The sequence below is a fragment of the Seriola lalandi genome, unplaced genomic scaffold, assembly GCF_002814215.2.
Source record: "Seriola lalandi dorsalis isolate HSWRI2012SDOR001 ecotype SW California unplaced genomic scaffold, Sedor1 jcf7180002054544, whole genome shotgun sequence".
In the NCBI taxonomy this organism is placed as follows: domain Eukaryota; kingdom Metazoa; phylum Chordata; class Actinopteri; order Carangiformes; family Carangidae; genus Seriola; species Seriola lalandi.
The window spans coordinates 3551969-3574413 of record NW_019525097.1 but is presented as its reverse complement, the minus strand read 5'-3'; the positions used below and the strand labels follow the sequence as shown (position 1 = coordinate 3574413).

At 42.6% G+C, this 22445-nt stretch overlaps 1 protein-coding gene across 5 annotated transcripts in view; it reads right to left on the bottom strand.

Moving 5' to 3' along the window:
* Positions 1-852: 852 nt before the first annotated feature.
* The window catches only part of sipa1l1 (signal-induced proliferation-associated 1 like 1), a 72901-nt gene continuing 51308 nt past the window's right edge, over positions 853-22445 (bottom strand). For 4 of the 5 annotated variants that reach the window (XM_087176268.1, XM_087176267.1, XM_087176270.1 and 1 more), the window contains 15 exons: positions 19199-19778; positions 17004-17102; positions 16306-16481; positions 15802-16089; positions 15134-15283; positions 14332-14465; positions 11923-12020; positions 11253-11740; positions 9568-9759; positions 8866-9034; positions 8191-8425; positions 7768-7938; positions 7407-7518; positions 6863-6941; positions 853-5197 (listed from right to left, as the gene is read on the bottom strand). In XM_087176268.1, coding sequence (XP_087032394.1) covers positions 5054-5197; positions 6863-6941; positions 7407-7518; positions 7768-7938; positions 8191-8425; positions 8866-9034; positions 9568-9759; positions 11253-11740; positions 11923-12020; positions 14332-14465; positions 15134-15283; positions 15802-16089; positions 16306-16481; positions 17004-17102; positions 19199-19778 — 3115 coding nt within the window. In that variant the 3' untranslated portion in view covers positions 853-5053. The remainder of the gene's footprint in view (positions 5198-6862; positions 6942-7406; positions 7519-7767; positions 7939-8190; positions 8426-8865; positions 9035-9567; positions 9760-11252; positions 11741-11922; positions 12021-14331; positions 14466-15133; positions 15284-15801; positions 16090-16305; positions 16482-17003; positions 17103-19198; positions 19779-22445) is intronic. The other variant, XM_023415034.2, reaches the window with a different exon arrangement.

The window sequence follows — 22445 nt, the reverse complement described above, 5'->3', positions numbered from 1 at the left end:
GTTCTGGTTTCCAAAGTCAAGAAATGAACTTTCTGTATCAACTTTAAAGTGACAAGTGGGCAAAACTTGGCTGAAGAAGAACATTGTTTACTCAAAAAATAATCTTTGTTTCAAGAATTTTTCTCTTGACTTTTCATTTCTTATCTCAAGCATTTCCTACTTTCAAAGTCAGACAGTGCCCCGACGTTTCTGCTAGTCTCAAACCTTTTCATTTTTGGTTAGTATATCATTTTTAGTTTTGATAACTGCAAATTTGTTTAGATTTAATACTAAGACCAGATGTTTTGCAGAGACGGATGTCAGTATTAGAACTCTTTTAGTAAAACAGTGGTGCAGTGTCCAGATGAAGTCATTTAGGCTGATACCTTAACATTTAGTTCTAGTATAGAATGACAGCGCTGTTTGGAAGTTGATATGAGTAGTTATCTAAAAAAACAACTGTTGAATTGTGTTTCTATCATTTCCCATCATCTCTTTCAGCAGTGCTGTCCATGCATAATGAGTGTATAAGAAACACAGGTGATGTGGTTTCTGGCTGGTGAGAGCAGTTAAGGTACAATCAGTTGAGTCAGTGTGACACAGGAGAACAATAGCACCCTGAGGGAGACACCGTGTAAATCCCAGGCCTCGACCCCCTCCTCACTCTCTAGTTACTCTCTGCAAGATACAATCAGACAGAAGCTCTGCAGGAGACAGTAAAGCAAATCTGTTTCCCTTCAGTATGAGAGACACAGTGAGGAAAACGTGAGAAAACGTCGGTGAAAGGGAAAAAAAAGGAAGCATCAGAGGAAGACGATTAAAGAGGGAAATGCATTACAGTGCAGAAACAAACAAGTCCAACAGCGCCGCAAATCGATACAGCATTTATTTATTTCAGAAACTTACTGTGATCACTGCAAATGTCTTTTTCATACCTTTACATTTTACAAAGACAATGGATCTGGGATGTAAACAGTTTTTTTTTGTTTTTTTTTTTTTAATTCTGCAAAACCTATGGTCCTCTTGAAATTGTGTTGTGCTTTATCTCCAGTCAGAGCTGATCACATTACTGCTTAGGTTTGTTCTTCCAACAGGAGGAAACACAGACAGACACACACGTCACAGCAGCGTGAGCCGCGACTCTGAGCTCAGCGTAACCTTCCTCCCCCTGATGCAATCACTGACCTCACAAGTTGTGCTTGACTGAAAACCAGCATCCCTACAGAACAAACAGCATCCAGCCTTCACTTTTTTTTTTTTTGTGAAGTGAATAAAGTCAAGCACCTTCCTCTGTTTGTCAGGAACTGCACTGGCAAGAAAACTATGGAGCAACATCTAGACAGAAGATTGCACAGGAATGGACCAGTTCACCCTTCTTATATCCAAAACCTGTAAACACAATCCTTTATATAAAACATTGTGCAAAGGATCTCAAAAATAAGATATTACAAAATGGAACATTTGAACATCTGCACATTCACATTTCCCATATCCTTCTTAAAAGCAACAAAAACAAAGCGGAGGGAAGAAAACACACGACTTGCATTGAAAAATAACTTGTCACAAGAAAAGAACTGGAGCGGTGTTGTCTGTTTATGTCTTTGTATAAGGTTGACGACTGTATCTAACATCCAACCTGATGCACACTTTTAAAGATGCGAGTAAAACATCTGCACTGCACAGTTGAATCATTTGGCCATACTTCATTTGAAATACAAAAAACTAGAGCACTTTCCATGTACATTAAAATACTAAACATTACCTAATAGTCATCAATTAAGCTTCCACATAGTTCTGGATATGAAACCAGTGTTTATGGCAAACAAGTTACAACCAAAACTTTATGGATCAGGAACATTTCTGCCTATATAACTAATCTTTTTTTTTTTTTTTTTTTTTTTTTTTTTTAATATTTGAAGGGTTTTTCACATTATCGCATGACTGCTGGACTGTTTTTCCCCGACTGGCCGACTTGTGAAACTGTTAAAACAAGCAAAATCATCTCACCAAGCAAATACTCACTGTCCACTAGTGCAGTTACCGTCCATGGCTAACAAGAGATTCTTAAAACAGAACCCACACGTCTACATCCCTTAGTTAAGAGTCCACTCATCTCCCTGCAGAACTGCAGAGCTGAATGTCAGTTATAGTAAACATCACATTTCTTTAGGCTTGTTTATATTTCTCTTTTACATTCAGACCGGGTGCCGTTTTTGTGCTATATGCTGCAGGGTTTTAATTGCATCGATTTAAGATGCAAATTTACTTAAAGAGTTTCAAAAACTGGGAATGCTTTTTCATCAAAAGGGCTTTGATGGTAGAAGACAGGGAATTAAGGCTTACACCACTACTGTGTAACAGTTTCAATGTGCACACTCAAGTTAGTGACCTGAAATAACCCCCCACCCCCCTCAAACACTCTTGTAGTCATGTTTGACACCTGGCTGAGGAAATAGCTCAGTGGCTGCTGCTTGTGTTGTAAGTAGCTTTGTGATCTGGGGTAAATGTTCTTCCAATACACTGTTATTACAGCAGCCAACTGGTCTGAATGATATACTGCATGTAACTGAATGCAAAGGCACGCACACACACACACAAACAAACAAACACTCTTCACACACTCTCATCCCTGTCATCAGGAGGCTGCCTGGTCTGTGAAAAATATTCATCTGAACGAGAGAAAACGGCTGAAGCCTCGCAGCAGATTCCCCGGACAAACATTTATGAGGCTGAATCTACAACAGTGAATATGATGCTGATGAACAATAATAGTGTTTAAAACAATAAGTTTTTTAAAAAGAGTGTGTGTGTGTGTGTGTGTGTATGTGCGTGCATGGGTGTGTGTGTGTGTTACCAGGTGTGTTTACTTTTTTCAGGATGAAGAAGAGCCATTCCCTTTTATCTGTTCCCCAGGTGCTGTTTCAAAGGCACGTCCCTGCTCTGCCTGGGAGTAAATGACCAAAATAAGTGACTGTAGGCACGACTGGATACACTGATGTACATTCACACAATGACAACACACACTCTGCCACTCGTACGGCCGGTACTGTAGCTCCTTCTGATCATGGGTATTTTAATATAGCCATACAAGTGAACTTTTGTTGAATTACTTTCTGAAAAGATCCCCAACAAAGACTGAACCTGAGCAAAACTAGACATTTGAAGCACCGACAACACACACACACGCACACACACATACACACAAGTACACCTATGGTCTGCTCCCTTTATCAAAAATCAACCTTTGATTGTCTCTCAGAGCTGGCTTCTGATTACTCTTCCTGTGCTGTGTGTTTGTCTGACTGATTGCTGAGGAGGCGTTGGAAAAATACAGAGTGACTGGCGGCACATTTAATAATCATGACATTTCCACTGGTCATCACTAGAGGGCACTGTAAGCAACACGACAGCAGGCTTGGGCATCACAAAATACAACATAATACAGAATAAAAAGCATATAGTCAGGCTTTAGCCAGAATTAAGAAAGAAAGCCATTTAAATAATATAGCTAGTGACCTTTTTCTTGAGGAACTCAACACTGATGTCAGTTGTACTGTACGAATAGAACAACTTATTTATTGGAATTATAATACAAGGAAATAAATTAACCTGGGAAAACCCTTAATTTTTCCCTCCCAAAATGTCTCTGTCATTTATTATCAGCTGGCTCTCTGTATTCCAGACAGTGACATGATGAGTGGAGTCCTCTCTTTCCTTTTTCCCCCAGAGCGTGATGTTCAGTGGAAAAAGATGGAGGTTCTTGTGCAGCAGAGACTGTCGTCTTACAAGTTTTACCTTTAAAACATCTTTTCCCACATCAAACTTCTTCCCAGAGCAAACTCTCCATTTTTTTTTTTGTTGAGAGAAATACAGGAGTCCTGACTTCTTCCTATTGCTTTTAAGACACGTACAATGGACCAAAGTACTCTGGATATCAGTCTTGTTTTATGGCACCACATGCCGATGGCTTTTAAATATACTCCTCTGTCAAGTGTTGGCTTGTGCTGTTGAGACAAACAGAATCTTGTAATCCAGATCTGAGTGACACAGAGGAGAAGAAATGGAAAAAAAAAAAGAAAAGAAAAAAAAAGTAGCTGTACAAATCCAGATTTTCCTCTGGTGCAGAGGCAGATCGACCTGCCTACGTCTCATTGGCTGACAGACAAACAGCCACAGTGACCGTTCAGAGAGGTTTAAGCTTTGAGGAGAGGAAACACAGACCTCTTTACTCTCCATTTAACATGTGAAGGAAATTAAATCTTCTCCTGTGTCCCTGTGGGCTTGTGGCTTTAGATTTATTATGAGTGTGTTAGTTTGTGTTAGAGCTAACACTCAGTGGCTGGCAGATTTGCTGCGTGTCTGACTTTGCGTGGCATTTCAGAGACTTCCACTTACAAGTCACCTGGATTGTCTCTGCTACCCCTCTGCTGTGGTGGGTTTGATTTGGCACAAAACACTTAAGTCACCTTTCAGGGAAGCTGGGCAACATTTGGGAAAAAAAAACACAAAAAAACAATGAGGAAACAAAAGAGGCCAGATATCTATTGAAAGTCGTCTTAAAAAAGAGAAGCAGGTCCACTGGGAGAACGTGGCAGGGGGGTGAGGAGATTATTTACGTTCACCACTGGAATAAATGGAAGAGGCAAAGTCGACTTCAGAAAAAGGGAGGGAGGAGGAGAGCTTTCTCTTTGTTAGCAATTTTGCGAAAAAAGGATTTTGGCACAGCGAGATGAGAGGAAGGTCAATTCAGCAACGCTCTCGTGGTCCCACAGGAGAGTAGAGGTCAGTCCTTCATAATCTGATAAACGACGCCAATTTTTCTTGACTCTCATCCTGAGAAGTTTAACAGAGGGGTCTGTGGAGATTTGCGACTGACTGGCAATAAAACCCCCTGATATTTGAAGCCAATGGAAGATAGTGGGAGGGTTCAGCATCAGGCTAAATGAGTCTTAACAACAGGTCTCCACTTTTCTTGCCGACACCCCCCTCCCTCTGCGTATCCGTCCAGACTGTGTGTGCTGATGTATTGAGTTGTGTGCGTGCGTGTGTTCGAGTTAAAATGTGCAGGGGTGTGTCAGTTCATGTCGATGGTGTTGAAGACCCACTCTGTGAACTTCTTGAGCTTGGCAGCAGAGGTCTGGGACTCCTCCTGCAGTCTCTGGTTGTCTTCCCACAGCCTTTTGATCTGAGTCTGAAGCCGCACCTTTTCTTCACGCTCCTGTGAAAGATGGAGCAGCATGAATGAATAAAAACTACTTATTAAAATGCATTAAAACAAATGTTTTACTACAACAAAATAAGGAAAATACTGTCTGTCTCTAATAATCTCTGTTTGGTGTTTACATAAACAACTCGGGCCTGCAGACGGTGAGTCACAACTAGATAGAACTTAAGGGATTTGTGGGCAGATTTTATCAGTTGACATTTCGAATCTGCCAAAAGCACAACAAAAGTAAATCCTTAGTTGGGTGCACAAACATAAATATTGAGGCACTGGCATTTCGCAGTTTAAAGAAATCTCGGAAAACTGGAAAGAGTTGCTTCATGCAGTCTGTCAGCTCCAAGGTGACTGCTACTGGCTTGATGGTGGTTGCAGGAGGCAAGAGTGAAGCATATTAGTTTTTCCTGGTGTCAAATTCATCTATCGCTACTTTAAAAATAAAATATGTATTTGGCTCATCGCTTTCCAGCATTTCACAGAAAGCTCAAAGTTTAATCAGAATTGCATAAGAAATAAATCACAACCAGACTGCAGAAATTCTGTGGGTGAAAACTCTTCACTGCGTAGAGGTCAGACTTGTTAACTCTCTGGCTGCGAAGTCTGAACTAGCAGATAAAAACAACTCAAACCTTTAAAAAGGAACAGCGTGCCGTAGCAGCAGATGACCTTTTAGCTTCCAGTCCTCTCAGCTAAAGACGAGATGACGGAACTACTGTACATAATTACAAAAGCTGGATGAATTAAAAACAGTCCCTCGTGGTGATTTTATCAGCAGAATTTGGTGTTAATATAGATCAATCCGGTGTTGGGTCAGCAGTAGAAGCCGGAGCTGGTATAATGGTGTGAGGAGTGTTTTCTTAGTACACACTGGGTAAGTGTAGCACCAGCTGAACATCATGAGCTGGATAAACCTTGTTGCTCACTGTCTTTTACAGCCACGCTGGTTTTCAAACAGATAACTTCTGGCAGGATAATACCCTAAATTTGCTTATAAGAGAGACTCTGGAGTAGGTGGATGTGGTATTTGCAGCATGGTTGTGCCGTCATAAAATATGCAAGACTTGCTGACTGGAGAGTTAGCCCGGATAAAAAGTTGTTTTTGCCTGGGAACACAGTGGAAGTAACTGAAATGTAGACACAAACTAGAAAAAGAGTGTATGAGTGGATGGGAAACCCTTTGAGTCCATTAGTTTAAATGATTCTCATAAGAATACAAGAGCAGAGTTGAACTGTTCCCCTGCTTCCAGGTGATTTGAAGTAAGAAAACAACAGTTTGAGGGACTGCAGTGAAATCTGAGTCGACGATAATCAGAGGAGCAGAACCAAACAACAGAGGCGGCGCTCAACTGCTGACTGTGTGTTTTCTATTGAAGACGAAGTATTTATTTACATGCCCTGCTCCCTGTTCCACTGTAGGCAAATCAACTAAAGTTTTTTTAATTTTTCATCCTCTCTTGAACAGGAAAGGAGACCCAGAAAATAATCTTTTAGCACAACATGCTGTAGAGTAGAAATGTTACGGTCTACATAGAGAAAAATGGTCCTTTCATTTTCACGGCACGGAAATGAACTGAAACTCTCTGCACACATGTGTGTGTGTGTTATGTACTGTGCATGTGTCTACAGTGTGCATGTGTGTCATGTTTGTGTTTTCTCTCCCACCTTCTTCAGGTCCTCCTGGAGCATCTTCACCATGGCCTCCAGTTTAGTGACCTTCCTCTCCAGCCCTATGTGACCCTCACTGTGGAACGCACACAAACAAAGACCAATAATAACACATTGTCAAAACACTCTTGGTATTAGATAGTAGAATTATATTAAACATACATATATATCTAATCAGGGCTTTGACACACCCTGCAGAACCATGAATGAACACCACTTATAATATGTGACCCAAAAAGACATGAATAAGTGGCATCAATAAAGATAAAATATCACTGAGATGTGAGTCACTGAATTAATTTCAACTGTGTTTTTTTTTTAGCAATAGCTTCCCATGATTAGCTTTACAGTTGAGTTGGCAGCGGGCTCACTTTTACTGTCTATAGATTGGCTGCAAAATCAACAAGCTGAGGCCACTTAATGTGTTTCTGGTGTAGTTCTTGTGAGTAAGCATTTAAGCCTTTTCTCTGTATCACTACTATGCCTGTAATTGTACTCTCACTCTCTCTCTCTGACGAGGTACTAATAGGGTAGATGTTACCTAGATGACGGCCGAGACAGTGGAACAGGCTGCAGCTCTATGTGAGGCTGTTGTGGACTGGAGGCCCCACTGCTTCGGTGGTTTGAATCCCCAAATACATAACTTCTCTGAACTGGAAGGAGACACAAATGGACAAAGGCAAAAATATGAAAAAGGAAAAATCATAAAGCTGCAGATCTAGAATTTAAAAGAAAAATAAATAGAAACATGCGGGAAAATGCAGATAAGTCTATTCATAGTGCAACATACAAACAGTGAAATGATCAAAGTCTATATTATAAAAGTTCTATCACAGGACTAGTGCCTGGTGCAGTACTTACTTAGTGCAAAGAAAAATAAGAAAAGGAGAAATTATTAATACCATAGTGTGTGTTTCTCTCACTCTCAAAGGTACTGGCCACATCCACCAAGTGCGTCCACTCTAGAGGGCTGTCCCTGTCTGAGGAAGGGAGGGGCATCAGCTCCTGAGGGAGGGGTCCACGGTGACGCTCCACCAAATCCACCAGTGATGTGTCGGATGCCGAAAGGTCACCTATAAACAGAAAATTATTGAGTTGTGGAAAGTATTGTATGTATTTTCTATTTCCTTAATGTATTTCCAATCAAAAGGGGGCAGTAGATCCACATCTGGAGCTTTAACAAAACTGGATCCATCACATACCCTGTCAGTTTATTTCAGTTATCTATTTATTTTTATCATCATCAAAAACAAACCACGTGGATTGGAATTAATTGTTGTGTCATATCACATCATTGGAAGTGAAGTGAATGAATGAACTCTTACCATGGAGTTTGACACCTAGCTTGTAGGAGGGCCGTCGAAGGGGCACCCCGCGGGTGGTGGGTGAACGTGGGAGGGTGGAACAGCTGAAGAGAACGTCGGCGCCGAGTGCCGGTTCAGCTACTGTGTCGCTCAGGGGGGGAAGGCGCTGTCCACGATAGATGCTCTCATCTGACAGAGTACGATGGAGTGAGCGACGGCGACTGAGGGGCTGGCCTGGTGGCGATTTCTGGCCATGCTGCACAGGAATTGTGGGTGTAAGTGATGAGAAAGTGTAATATTACTAAAATACAAAATCTGAAACCATACATTGTGAGTGAACATCTGTATAGATGCCAGGAGCGTCAGTGCTTGTGGGTGTGGGAAATCTCAAGGCTACATCAGGATATCTGCTTACACAATTTAAAACAATAACAGTAAACTGAATTACATTTAAGATGGGTCTCATGAAAGCTGGTAACCTAATGGGGTTTCCAAGTAAAACCCTCCAGTCAATGTAATCAGGCTTTATCTAGCCCCATTTAAATAATAATAGATGTTCCTCATTTCTTCTTCTTTTACTGAAACATAAAAGCTGCAGAAACTTTGTTATCAATAGTTAACTGTCCAATCATTTTTTTTTTTATTACAATATGTCCCCATTAACAGATTGTCTGTGTTATATGCTTGCAGAAGCACCTTTTCCTTATGTCTGCGCGGTGGTGGGGGGCTGTCTGGGGCACTGTGCCTCTTCACGTCTTCCTCCATAGTAGATTTAGCATGAGGCTGGGGCGAGTGCATATCCCGCAGAGAGGGTCTGGCTGCAGGTGTTGGAACAACCTCCCCTCCACTCTCTCCTGGAGACTTCCTACACACACACACACACACACACACACACACACACACACACACACACACACACAGTTAATGTGTTGTCCCTATATTCAAATAAAATGTGGATAAATAATAAGAGTAGAGTTCAACAGTAGTTTTTCATTGGCCAACTGCATTCATGTACTGCATCACTATTAGTCCCTTAGTGCAATACTCTCTTCAGCCACAAGGGGGTAATCAAGTAGTACATATATTATGACTACAAAATGACATCAATAGGGAAGTACTGTGGGTGGACAAGTAATGGGATCAAATGCAGTCTTATAAAGCCGCCCTGCAATAAATACTATCATTGTAAATCCAGTAATGTACTGTTTTGTCACTCCAGTATACATGTAGGGATACAGAAGACAAGCGAACTGCAGTCTGACATAACAACACAGCAAACTGTGGTCTAGAACGTTCCAGTAACACCTCTGACACAGTCTCAACATAAATGCAGAATGATAAACTTCATAAAATTTAGGTGTTATTGTGGCCTTCCTCTTTGTCTTCATCCATCCTTACTTGCGTGTATCTCCAAAGTCCACAGAATTGATGGTGGAGCCCGGCTTCCTCCAGCCAATCAGGTACTTGGATTGAGCTCCTTGACGAGGGTAGAAGCTCTTGGGCCCTGGGGACACTGAGGACTGGGATGAAGGAGAGGTGGCCGAAGATGATGACTCCTCTCTGGGGGAGCTGTGGCCTGAGTGCCTGGCGCTGATGGACAGAGGAAAGAAACAGAGGGACCCATCATGGTAAGCAACCAAAAACAAGTAAGCTTGGACGAGAGAGAGGATTATGATATAGCTTTGTATATATCTTACACCCAGGTCTGAAAACTGTCATCTAGGAATTTCCATGGAGGACATATATTACTGAGTTAGATGGAAAACTATATCAAGGTATCACCTGAGGTCAAGCCAATCCTGGCAGCCTCATTCCCCTTCCACCACTATGACAGAATACAAATGCAGCTTTAATGCTGGACAGATGATGCTCAGGTCATGAACTGTAATTCTATCTGAGCGGGTGAATTAAGACCTGCTCACACGGGAAGAGTGGTACACTGGAGTTCTCCCCGCTCTAGACACCAGTTCAGCTGTGAAAAGGTGGACACGTGTTCCACATTTCCTGAATCCTAATGTGGAAAGATAAGAGGGAGTTGAAATTACTCCTGTACTTGGTTTCCAGGAAAGAGAAAAGGGAAGTGGTCGAGTGTTTGTTCTTCTTGGGTGAAGAAATATTGGCTTGGGTAGTGAGTATTGGAAACATGTTGCAGAGGGGATGCAAATACCGAGATGACAAATGACAAAGTAAAAGAGGTTTAATTTAGGTCAGTTAAAGCTGTATGAGGCAACTTTTATTCAGTGAAATTAGATTTGCAGTTTTTCTTATTATCTTATGCTGATGGAAGTGTCTCTTATGGCTGTTTCACCATGTTTGTCTGCATCTGGCTTTAGATTTCAGCATATTGAGGGCGTATGCTATTGGCTGCATGGGTGTGGCTAGTGGTCGGCTGCTTGTCCTATCAACGGTGACAGGGCAATAAGTAAACAGTAATGGTGGAAAGCCATAAAGAAGGAAAAAAAAAAAAGAGTAAAGCTAAGTCAGGAGCACAGAAGACCCACAAAAAAATCTAAATATCCTAAATGATTTGTTTATTAATACAGCACATTGATTTTGTTTGCCATCTGCTTCAGACACTGATTACCTAAGGCTCAGGCTAGATTGCATTTGTTTCAGGGTAAACAGTTCTTCAAGATGAGTAACAAGTGTTTGAGTAAGAAGTTGGCTAACTGTGTTTGTCAGGCCTCAACAATACACAATGTGTTTTGGTGAGGAACACTGAATGTGAACCAAAATCTTTTTGCTTTTAACCCTTAAAAGCAAGCAATATTTGCCTGTGACTCCTCATCACAGGCCACTAGCATCCCTTCTCTGACTGTTTCATTTGAATCATTTTTAAGGGGACATAAACTATACAGCATTTCCAAAGAAATAATAAAAATAGCAGAATTGTTTTTTCTTCTTCTGTCTTAACTTGTTAATCAGATTCCAACTCCTTAGACGGCCCCGGCCCCAGATCTGGAACCACTCCCTTAAAAGGATAAAGTTGTATACTGTTGCTCCATGTTTGGCAGAGATACACTAACTCCTCCTCCCTCTCACACAACCACTGAAAGATCACCAGGAAGTACACAAATACAGACCTTGAGTGCGAACCAGCATCACTCAGACTGTAGGTGCTGCTATCTCGAACTAGGAGATGAGTAGGTGGGCTTCGGCCTGTCCCGTCCAGGCTCCTTTCTCCCGGAGGGCCCGGGGACTCAGCAGCAGCAGGCGACCTCTCCAGCATCCTGCGGCCCCCCTCCGTGGGGCTGTGCCACGGAGACGCTGACCGCTCCCTGCTCTCTCTGCTTCCGCTGGGAGCCAGCAGGGAGGTGGCGCTGCCATGATGAGAGTGTGGGTGGGCGTGGTGCGAGGCTCCGTATGAGCTGGTGTCAATGCCACTGTCGGCCGACGCCCCTTGGAGATAACCTCCTCCTCCCAGGCCATTGGGTTCTGTGTCGCCCTGGTCACCGCCGGAGCCTCCGCCCACTCCCAGTTCATACCATTTATCACTGTCACTGTGGCCCCCACTGGAAGCTGTGCTGGATAGAGTGTTACTGCTGGAGTGACCAGAGTAAGGGCCGTCGGACTGCCAGAGCAGAAACAGTGGAAGAGCAAGAGGTTTCCATGTTAGTGATAAAATCAACTCAAAAACATCAGACTCGGAAAGTATTATTAACTGCGCTAACAGAATGCTAACTATGCTAACTTTAAGACTATATGCAAACAGAGATTCAGAAATCGTTTAAACAGTACTGTCAGAATTCTGACCTGGCTGCCCTTCTTCGGGGACAGGTGGATGACCTGCTCTTGCCTCTGGATGCGAGGAGCTCCAGAGTAGCCTTGACCAGACTTGGAGACTGGGGCCTCTGCAACAAACAGACCAATACACACAGCTGATGACAAACACATGCATAGACCCTGCGGTGCAAACAGATGACTTGTTGATGATTCGACAGAGAAGTTGTTCCCCCCTGCTCTGCTCATTTATGTGTGTTTTGCTAGTACAGCACGCCTGCTTCTAGGAGGCTCATGACACTGACATAGTTTTCATTCTGCCTCTGCCATCTCCTCGAAACAAAAACCCAAATCACTTGTCATCAAATGCAACATACATCAAACGGAAATGTATCCCCAGGCAGTGTCTGCTGGATTTGTTTGTTCTGGGCAAGCTGTGCCACGTGAGAGAATGTGTGTATGTGTCCTGAAGCAAAACTCGGGGTATAAATGGGACTGTTGTGTAATTGTCTAGATGTTATGCAACAAGACATACAGAGTAGGCAGCTAATGACCACAGCACCATGAGAGGGAAAGCTAAGGGAGGTATCATAACATCTGCTGGGCCTGAATCTAGTAATGTAGTGAACCAGCTCATATCTCACTAAGAATATTCATTACTCTGCATAGTTCTCTCTGCACAGCGACCCACAGGGTTTTCTGCACTAATTAGAGACGGTTGCACATGTGCGTGCTTGCTTGTTTGAGTGCTTGTGCTTGTGTATGCTCTACATTAGTCTACATGCTTGTGTGTGATATACTGTTTTGTTTCTTAAGAGTTTTGAGATGCGATTGATCAACCAGATGTGTTCGTATGCAAGGCCTGCCATTTCACGACAAAACAAAAGCATCAATCCCCAGCAGCTTGGCTTAATGTGTGCATTCCTGTAGGCTAGGTAGATAAAAGTCGCTGTACAATAATGGGATAGCAATTTTTTTGCATCTCACCAGCCAATGCATGAATTAACCATAAACCTGCCACAGGGTATCTAAAGAAAAAGCAGCAAATGCTGTGTTAAATGGTAGCTGCAACAGGAATTCTTGATGCAGTAATTATGTCAATGCAAAACCCTGCATAGGCTACATTAAGGTCTAAGTTAATGTTTGTGTATGACAAGAATTAAGAGATGAAAAGAGCAAAAGTGAGTCTTCTGCCCTCTGCATGACTTGTGTTATTTCTGGACAAAGCGTGGCCACATCATCATTGCTGAAGACTAGCGGGTCAAGGGGGTAAAATGGGAGGAAGAGAAAAGGACAGAACCCTAAACCACAGAGACAGCAAAGTGGACTGTGTACGGCTGGACACTTGGCTGACTTAGGCTGAGCTGGCCCAGCATTCATTGTTCCGCCCTGACCAATAAAGACTTAAGTGCTATAAACAACCACAAAATTAAAGACTGGTGGCCCTTCTCTGTGATTGTGGCGGTCAGAAACAGGTTGAGGACATGGCTGAAAGTAGGCTGGTCAACAATCAACCAAAGCAACATCCTGCTGGGATGTAGTCTTTATGGCTTTCTGAGACTGAGCTGGAAAACAAGAAGAAAACTCCCCAAAAAACAGTTTATGGGAGAATACTCATAATTAAATGAAAGCCAGTGTACAAGAGCATAAAAAGACACAAAGATACAAAGAGACAAACATAAATGTCAGTGGAGAGTGAGGAACAGACTGGAGGGAGAGAGGGAAAGAAGTAAAGGCACACAAAGAGTAGTTTGGCCAACTGTGTTGATAGGAAACAAAGAAATTGCCCCCCTCTCTTTCTCTTGAGAATAGAGAGAAAGTGACAAGAGACAAGGCTTTATATTATAATTGAGATCAGTGACTGACCCCCCCCCCCATTCAATAATTCTCTCTTCGCTATTTCTGTTTGTCTCATCATCTTTCCACCTTTTTCGTCTGTTTGCAGAGACATCAAGACCTTCTCTGTGAAGGCAATATAATTCAGAGCTAGCTGAGTAGGAGGAGAAAGAGGATGACAGGGGGGAAAGAATGGGAAGAGAAGTGCTGTTTAGAAGAAGTGTGGATTCTGTCAGAGTTCGGATCTCAGCACTGGAAGGAGGAGGCTGCTGCAAAAAATGAGGAGGCACACACAAACATCATGTGCACACACTCTTCTGCATACCTGTCATCTCAAAAGTTTTAGTAATATGGATATATATTTGGATGATTTCCTTCCTGCGCTGTTACTCCCTCCCTCGCTATTCAAGAGTCAAACATCCTTACATTCCTCCCATATATAACAACATACACACACAATAGATGATGTTTATAAAACCAGCATGAGTAGATATATTTACATTATTGAAAAAAATAGAATCTACTTGCAGTATCAATCCACTGCACATTCCTTTCTTACCAAGTTTTCTGTATTAGCTCCACTATTTCAACAGAAGATATATTCACCTGTTGACCCTCGTTCTGCTCCTCCCCCTTCCTCCATTCTTGACCAATTGGGAGTGGACTTCCCACTGCACCCGCCGTCTCCGACCACCTCTCGTCTCTCCGAAGACATGGGAGAATGGCGGCTGCCTGCAAACCTGGTATATGAGCACACATGCCCAGAATCAGAACGAATTCTTTGTTTTTAAAATAAGCTTATTAGCTTAAAATCAGTGTCTCCTCTTATTAAAAATGCAGAGCAAGAAAAGATAGAATAACAGCCTTTGAAAGATAATAGATTTTCCCACAGGCTGTAGTGGGTGGATGTAAAAGAAAAAAAAAAAGAAAAAAAAAAAAGACGTTTCCCACAGACAAATACACAAATTCTAGCACCTCACTCTCCTACCCTGTCATACACTGACACAACTGTCAAATTAATACATTTCAAGCCAGCTTTTGCTATATTGCAAATAATAAAATATGAATATGCAAATTTAACTTTCTGGGTTGAAATGAATAAATCAGCTTCTTAAATGCAGAGGACAACACTGAAAATAGTCTCACAAGATAAGTTCAGTCTTTCAAAAGATGAAAACTGACAAGTACCATTGCATTATAATGCTTCAGCTACTGAGAAAAAACAGACATGTAATAAACATTTTATGGTTAAGAATAAGAAAAATAAGAGCCTCAAGCCAGCAGGAAACCTTTTTGTGAAACTGGGGGACCTTTTTTGCTTTTTTATATGATACATCAAAATCTGCATAAAAAATAATCCGACACTAGCCCAGAGACAAACACAACCCCCCTCCCTCCTCTTCCTTACTGCTCAGGCATGGACTTCTGTCTCCAGTGAGCAGAGCTTCCGGAGGCGTCACTGGAACAAGACAAGTTGCTTGGAGAGCTCCGATTGTGAGGGGAGCGACCCAACGCCAGGGAGGAGGCCAGGCTGTAGCTTTCACTGCCCGGAGACATCCTGGTGTACATACAATGACACATACACACAGGAACTGTGAGGATTTACAGGCGCATGGAAATGGAGGAGCAAAAGGAAGATGAAATAAACAAAGCAAAGCATTGTAAAAGTTAAAAGTTTTTCCCTTCAGAGGAAATTCCATTGATTGCTACTTTGTGATCCCAGTTCCCACATATTCTGGAGAGAAAAAAAATGTTGTGAATACTTAAAAGTTTCTGCTATATACCCACCAGCTGCCTTTTATGAGCTTTGTCAATACACTAGCATGCAGAATCTCATTTCACCTGAGTCTTAGAGGTGAAAATAGAAGCTGCAAATATTCATTATTTCGCATGAAAAAAAAGAAAACTGTCAAAATACCAATGACTCAATGATTACTTCACCAGCTGTGAGAGTTCTGGCCTTCAAAATCCATATTTTCCAGTTTGTACTCTCTTTTGGAAACCTTTCCCACCCTCCCCCCTACTATAAATGTGATTTTCCACTGATCCATATTTAAAAAGTGGACAGGTTCAAACCTTTTGGTGTCCAGGGGTCGACCATCACTGCTGACGCTGCGTGGGATGACGGCGCCCCTCTCCAGCCTCTCAGCTGACAGCGTCTTCCCCACAGAACTACCCAGGCTGATAGCACGGTTGGGCGTGTGGGGCTGTGGCGAGGCAGTCAGGGACTGCTGAGGGCTGCTGGACGTCCTCTGCCATTTGTTGTTGTTGCTGCGGAAGGGGAACTTGTATTCGAAGGAGCCACTATCGCTGCTGCTGCCCTTGTATTCTGACACAGGCATTCGATAGAGCTCTGAACAGCCTCTGTAGAGAGGGACCAAAGATGTTTAGTTAGACTCTAGTTTGTCTCACAGGGATTTCAAAGGTTTAAAATATTATTGTCTCCTTAAATAATGTGAATCCTGATGACAGAGTGCATACCATGGAACATTTTGGCACAAAAGAAGAGCTCATCTGTTTACCACCTCTGGAAAATAGTAATATTAAATAAGTGCCTTATATAAGTACCATCCCACCTACCTGCGTGGAGTGGCGTCATCATGTGGTGGGATGATAACAACACGCACTGTCACTGAGGTCCGCAGGAGGTCGATCATCTGCTCATGGGTCAGTGTTGCTACAGCAACTTTGCAGATTTCTACCAATCGGCTTCCCTGCCGCAGTCCTGCCTGCCAGGCGTAGCCGTACGGCTCCACCTATAGTAACAAAATTTGATTGCATTACAGCTGAAGTGGTAAGATGCATAATTCTCCAAACAGTAATAAGATGGAAAGTCAAACTGTCCACATATGCCAACTCCTGGTTTATTTAAAAGTAGTTTTCTCCATTGAAAAAATTAATAAATTGGCATTTGTTTCTGCTGTTGTGTGACTGTGTGATACTAGCACATCTAATATAAGACACTGCACAACAACGCATGCAAGCAAATGACATCCACAGCCTGGCAGCTACACTCTTATGATCCAATCACATGTCTAAAATGAGGGAGAGCAATGGTGTAAAGATTTCTCTAATAAACCGGAGATAAAGCAGCTTCAAAGATACAGATCAAGAACTAATTCAATAAAAAAAAAAAGTATTTTCACAAATTCATCACATTAATAATTAGACTACAACTAATAAAGCATATTCAGATGTTCTATGTAAACACGTGCTACCCCAATGATTTACTCTGTGGTACATTTTCAGAGGAACATTTGGGTTGTACAGAGGGATACCTCAGCCACGATGCCTTCATAGTTCACGTGGAAGCCAAGCTGCCCCAGGCCATTTCGACGAAGTGTCATCTCTGATGTCTCACAGCCTTTAGTCAGGAGCTGGACATCGGAAGGGCAGAGAGTATTGCACAATGAGAGTATGAGAGAAGGAGTGACAGTAATGATGGGAGGAGAGATGATGACAAAAAGCAAAAAGGGGTTAGAAGGGGGGGGTAAAGGAAAAAAAAGGGAAGTACAGAGAGAAAAAAAAAATTGAGGTAAATTCATCTCATCTTCCACAACGTCAGTCAAATTTTCATAACAACCAAACACTGTCTCTGCGTACAAGTGGTTGCGGTTTGGTGTGCATGTCTATGTACATGTTCAGTGCATATGTTCACATGCTTCCTCTTAGGCTGAAGAGGAGATTTATTTTAAACAACTCAAGTGATCCGTTAGAGATTTATGGCCATAAATAAAGATGAATTAGTGCTTCAATGTAAGTGGCACACCTCTCACTAAATGTACGTGCACGTACATTCATACGCTTGACAGATGACAGAAATGAAAGCAGATGTGTTTTTTTGCCATGACACTTCAGGCTGTGTTCACACAGAGATGCGTTGCTCAGGAGACCCGTTTTTGAACTTCATGTTTTTTCATGGAAGGATGTGACTCTTAGCATTCAGGAAAGGGTGGGGGAGCGCTGCAAAGCGGACGCTGTTCTTTCTCAAAGAGTGCCCGGTGAAAAAGTTGAAAATTGTTTTAATGGAGACACAGCTTGCATACTTGTCAAAATGCAAAAGGCTGCCAATGAAAAAACAGTCCTCAATCTCTACTACTTTTTCACTGTAGTCAGTCACAGGTGATCCGTCCTTCCCTCCCTCTCTCTAGTGATACGCCTTGCATCAAGGTGCCTTGCATTTTTCTGTCTGAACAGGACGTTAGCAAACTGCTCTATAAAAGCCAACCTTCACAGGGAAGTGTGAATAAATCATGCTGCAGACTGGCACCTGATAGGAATTGTTATGATGCTCTCTGATGTTTCTGAATGTGTGTGTGGGAGAGGAAGAGAGTACAAGAAAAAAGGGAACGATAAACAGTAAACAAGAGGAAAAAAAAATAAAAGAGCAAAAGGAAGAGCATGAGCGAGAGAGATAGAGAGACAGAGACTTACAGAGAGGGAGAGGGAGTGAGAGAGAAAGAGACAAGTTCCATAAAGCAAGTCGCCCAAGGCCACTTCTCTTCCTCTCTCTGGCACTGAAGTAGTCCAAATGATTGAAAATTAACGCCAGATGCATAAAATGCAACATGAAAGTGATACACTTCTGAGTCCTGAGCCAAGTAATGATGTGTGTTTGTTCAAGTATGTTTGTATGCATGTGTGCAAATCAAAGATGGTGGACTCAATCCAGGTTACATAAATACATGATAAAAGCCATCGCACACACACATGCATGCACACACACACACACACACACACAGTTTGAAGGTAGGGGGAGACTGGGGAAATGAAAGTATTCTAAAGCACTGATGATGACATAAGAAAACACCTTTTTTTCTAACCAGTTTCCATGGAAACAGCTAAGGAAGAGCTATCACCACTTCGCTGTATGTGTAGGTGTATGAACCATTAGGAGTATGTTGTCCAGAGGTGTTTCTGAAACTCCCTCAATAAGCTGAGACCAGTAATGAGACAGCAACTTGGCATGTAGACACAAAAATGTTGTCATTTTGGCAGACTGACAGCCGACAGTGAATAGTAGGAGAGACTGTGAGTGGGCCAGGTAAATGATCAATGGTATCCAGCAGCATTTATGTCCATTGATCTGCTTTCTCAGTACTTGCCTGCTCTATGTGAATGAATGTTTGTCACCTTTAGCCATTGTTTTTTTGTCTCATCCAGAGTCCTCTAACTACCACATGGAGTCTGGTACAATTTTGCAGCATAAGTGGTGCCACCCATTTGGTAATAGGGTAAATTATTTCAGTTCTCTTGGCAAATAAACTTGGCACCAACTGACCTAATTTGACTTTGAATGTGCAGTGGCCCAGCAGAGAGCAAAAAGCCAGCAAATGTCAATTACTGATACAATTATGAAAATAAAGCAAAAAGTTACAAGTGAGAACAGGTTTTATAATTTCATTATCTAAGCATGCTGAGCACACTACCATCAGTCTCATCACAAATGTAATGTATCGGTGTGTCTTCTAACCTCTAGACGTTTGACCACTTCTTTGAAATCCTCAGTGTTATTACTGATACTCCTCAGAGACGCACTTTCTCCCCGCTCATAAAAAATCCGCAAAGACGCAGGGCTGCTCAGCGTCCAGCCAATCACGTCTTTTGTGGCACAGTTGAACACCACAGCCTTGGCATCTTGGTCCAACAGAATGAGAAAGTCATTGGACATGGCCAGAAGACCCTCCAGTTCCCCTCCAGTCCCATGATCCTCAGCGTGGACCAGCCAGGTCACCGCCCCCAGGCTGCGCAGCTCTGCCCCTCCGTACGGCCGGCTCTTCTCTTTCTTCTTGTGGGCCAGTGAGATGAAAGGAAACTTTCCAGAGGGGTCAATGGGCGTGCTGGTGGTGTGGCGCTCAGCCAGGTCACGCAAGTACTCCTGGCGTGTTCGGGTGGCCATGGCACGGAACTTGTGTGACTTGTGAGCGGCATTTTCTGCATTAATGACCTTGGCCAGCAGGAAGTCCCGGAACACAGAGGACTTGGGGAAGGTGACACCCTCTGGGATTGGGGGGCCGAATGAGGGCACGTCTTTGGAACGAGTGACCGCCACACTACATGGGGAGAAGTAGACCAGGAAGAAAAAATGAGACAAGAGGGGAAAAGAGGAAAAGTGGGAGGAGAGAAGAAAAGGATTAATGGTTAACAAATCAGTTGTTCCAGATGGGCCAACAATTTGGCAAATTTAGGCTGCTGGGTGTTTCTCCTCAGACATTACAGATCATATGGCTTAAATTCAATGTTTTATTGCACAGTAAATCAACATCCAAACATCCAAAGCTTGAAGGTTTAATGTCATTAAGATTTAAAAGTTCAGAAAAAAAAAATAGTGGCAGCCAGATTTGGCAACATAGATAATGTTTGATATAAAGCTTAATGCCGTTTGCTCACTCAAATATGGGAACACATAAAAACACAAAATCCTTGACTGGTATATATATTATATCTCAGGACACTGACACCTTTCCCACTAATAAATTTAGTCTGTTTTTGTCCGAGTTAGTTCCATTCTCCTCATTTTTCCTCTTGCTAAAATAATCTTTTTGGTTTCTGTATAATGTACTTCAAATGAGTCGTCTGCTGCTTTCTTTATTACCTCAAAACAGAGTTATGTGTCCAAATGATGATCATAATAAGTATTAATGACTTTACTATAGCATGGAGGCTATGTGTACTTGCTGCCTTTTCCTTATAGCATGCATTTCATTTCCATGTCCTATACCTCCCTGTTTTCGCTGCTCCCCACCTCCCCTCTCATCTCCCTTTTCCTTTCATTAAGTCCCTGGAATGGCCATCTGAGACTGTTTGCCCTGTCTGGTATGTCAGGAACTCAGCTGAGCGGCCACGGAGAGGAAGGAGAGGAGAGGAGGAGGATGAGGGGAGACTGCTATTCGAAATCTCCTGCCCAAAGCCCCAGAGTGAGAGAAAAGGAAAATGTGGCTGAGAAAGGAAGAGTGTGTGGGAGACTGTGAGAAGATATGGGGATGACTGCTCATTGGAAAAAAAGAAAAGAAAAGACAAACAGACTTATGCCCAGATCTGAATCAGAATATCTGAGTCTGAGGCAGTTAAGAAATAAGGGCCTAAAGAGGACTATGTCTGTACATGGGTCAAATGTCCTGGTCTCAACCTCTTCATGACCAAATGAGCTCAATCACATATCTTCACTCAGGTGATAATTACCGGCTGACAAGAGTAGCACTGGAAGTCAGAGCCCTCAACCCACACACATCCCTGGTGACATGCATCAGCACACATGTTGACACCAGGATTAATCGCTTTGTCTAATAAGCATCTAAAGTCAATACGTCTCCCACATATTTCTAAACAAACCTTAGAGACAACCTGTCCTCACCGGAGACGTGCGGCGTTCAATTATACTAACCGTCAAATTGTTGACACCTCATTTCCCACCTTTCCTTATTTGTGACAGATGCGGGTAAGAGAGGAAGCATGTTTTTTTTTCTAGCTAAAATTGCCTTGGGAGAGTGAAAACAGACTCCTATACTGTAGTGCTGGTAAATGAATGCTGAGAAGCTGATAATACCCCCAGTAGTTGCCAGTGTGTCTAAATGTTGCTTGCATTTCCCACATTCCCCACAAAGGATAAGGTAGAAGAAGGAAAGAAGGTGGTGTGTGTACACATGTGTAGGTGGAGGGTCATACAAACATCTCTGAAGCTATTGTGGGAAGAAATTGTGTCAGTTTTCATTTGACTGCTTGTGTAGTTTCAATAAGAACCTTATCTCGATCATTGCTGCAATCACAGAGAATAATTCAAACAGTGGAAGAAAATCGCTGTGGCATCACTATGTCAGTTCATACATACTTTACTCAGGCGGCTCCTCCAGATGCAGCTTTGGTTTGCTGCTGATACTGCTGGTGCCACGATTGATAACAACAGACCTAGGATGGTCAGTCACAAGTGGCTGGGTGTTCTATGAATCAGCACATGGGCGGATATGGTCATGTTTCCTTGTTTATGGTCAATGAACCAATAGTGTGTTCACACATCCCTCCTTCTTTTAGATATTTGACCAATTATGGAGTGTAAGCTATCTGTAGTAATCTCTCTAAGGGTATAAACACTATCCTCAGGGGTTCCTGCTTCAGATTTGAGGTGACATCATGCACAGAAGCCTGTATTGATGAATCCTCCTTTCTCCTTGATCAAGCATCAGTAAACATCCTCAGCATAAGACATCCTGGACTCCAGCGCTCTTTCTTCACCACCGATAAGAATTTTCCCTAACAGTTACAAACATCACTCAAAACATTACACTGGAGCTCTAAAAGCACTTGTACTGATCTCGAACACCTGTGAGTCAGTCAACCAAAGACCTGTGAATCACGCAGGACAGAAGGAAGTGATGGAAAGAAAGAGCGAGAGAGAGAGAGAGAGAGAGAGAGAGAGAGAGGGAGAGAGAGGGAGAGAGAGGGAGAGAGAGGGAAACAGGACAGAGAACAAATCAGAAAAAAAAACATGAATGAGAAAAAAAGAGAGCGAATGAGAAAAGAGGGTGAGAATGAGTGAGCCAGAGAGAGAGGGGTGCAGTGGGGATTGCTGGACTGTGAGGCTGCTGTGTGATCCTCGTGGCAGGAGGGTTGGCAGTAGAAATGAAAGAGCACATTCCTGTGGTTTCAGTGATTTGTGGTCTTATAAATATCCAGTGTGTGGGCAGCTCTGCTCCTCCAGCATCCACAACCTGCTGCCCACTGAG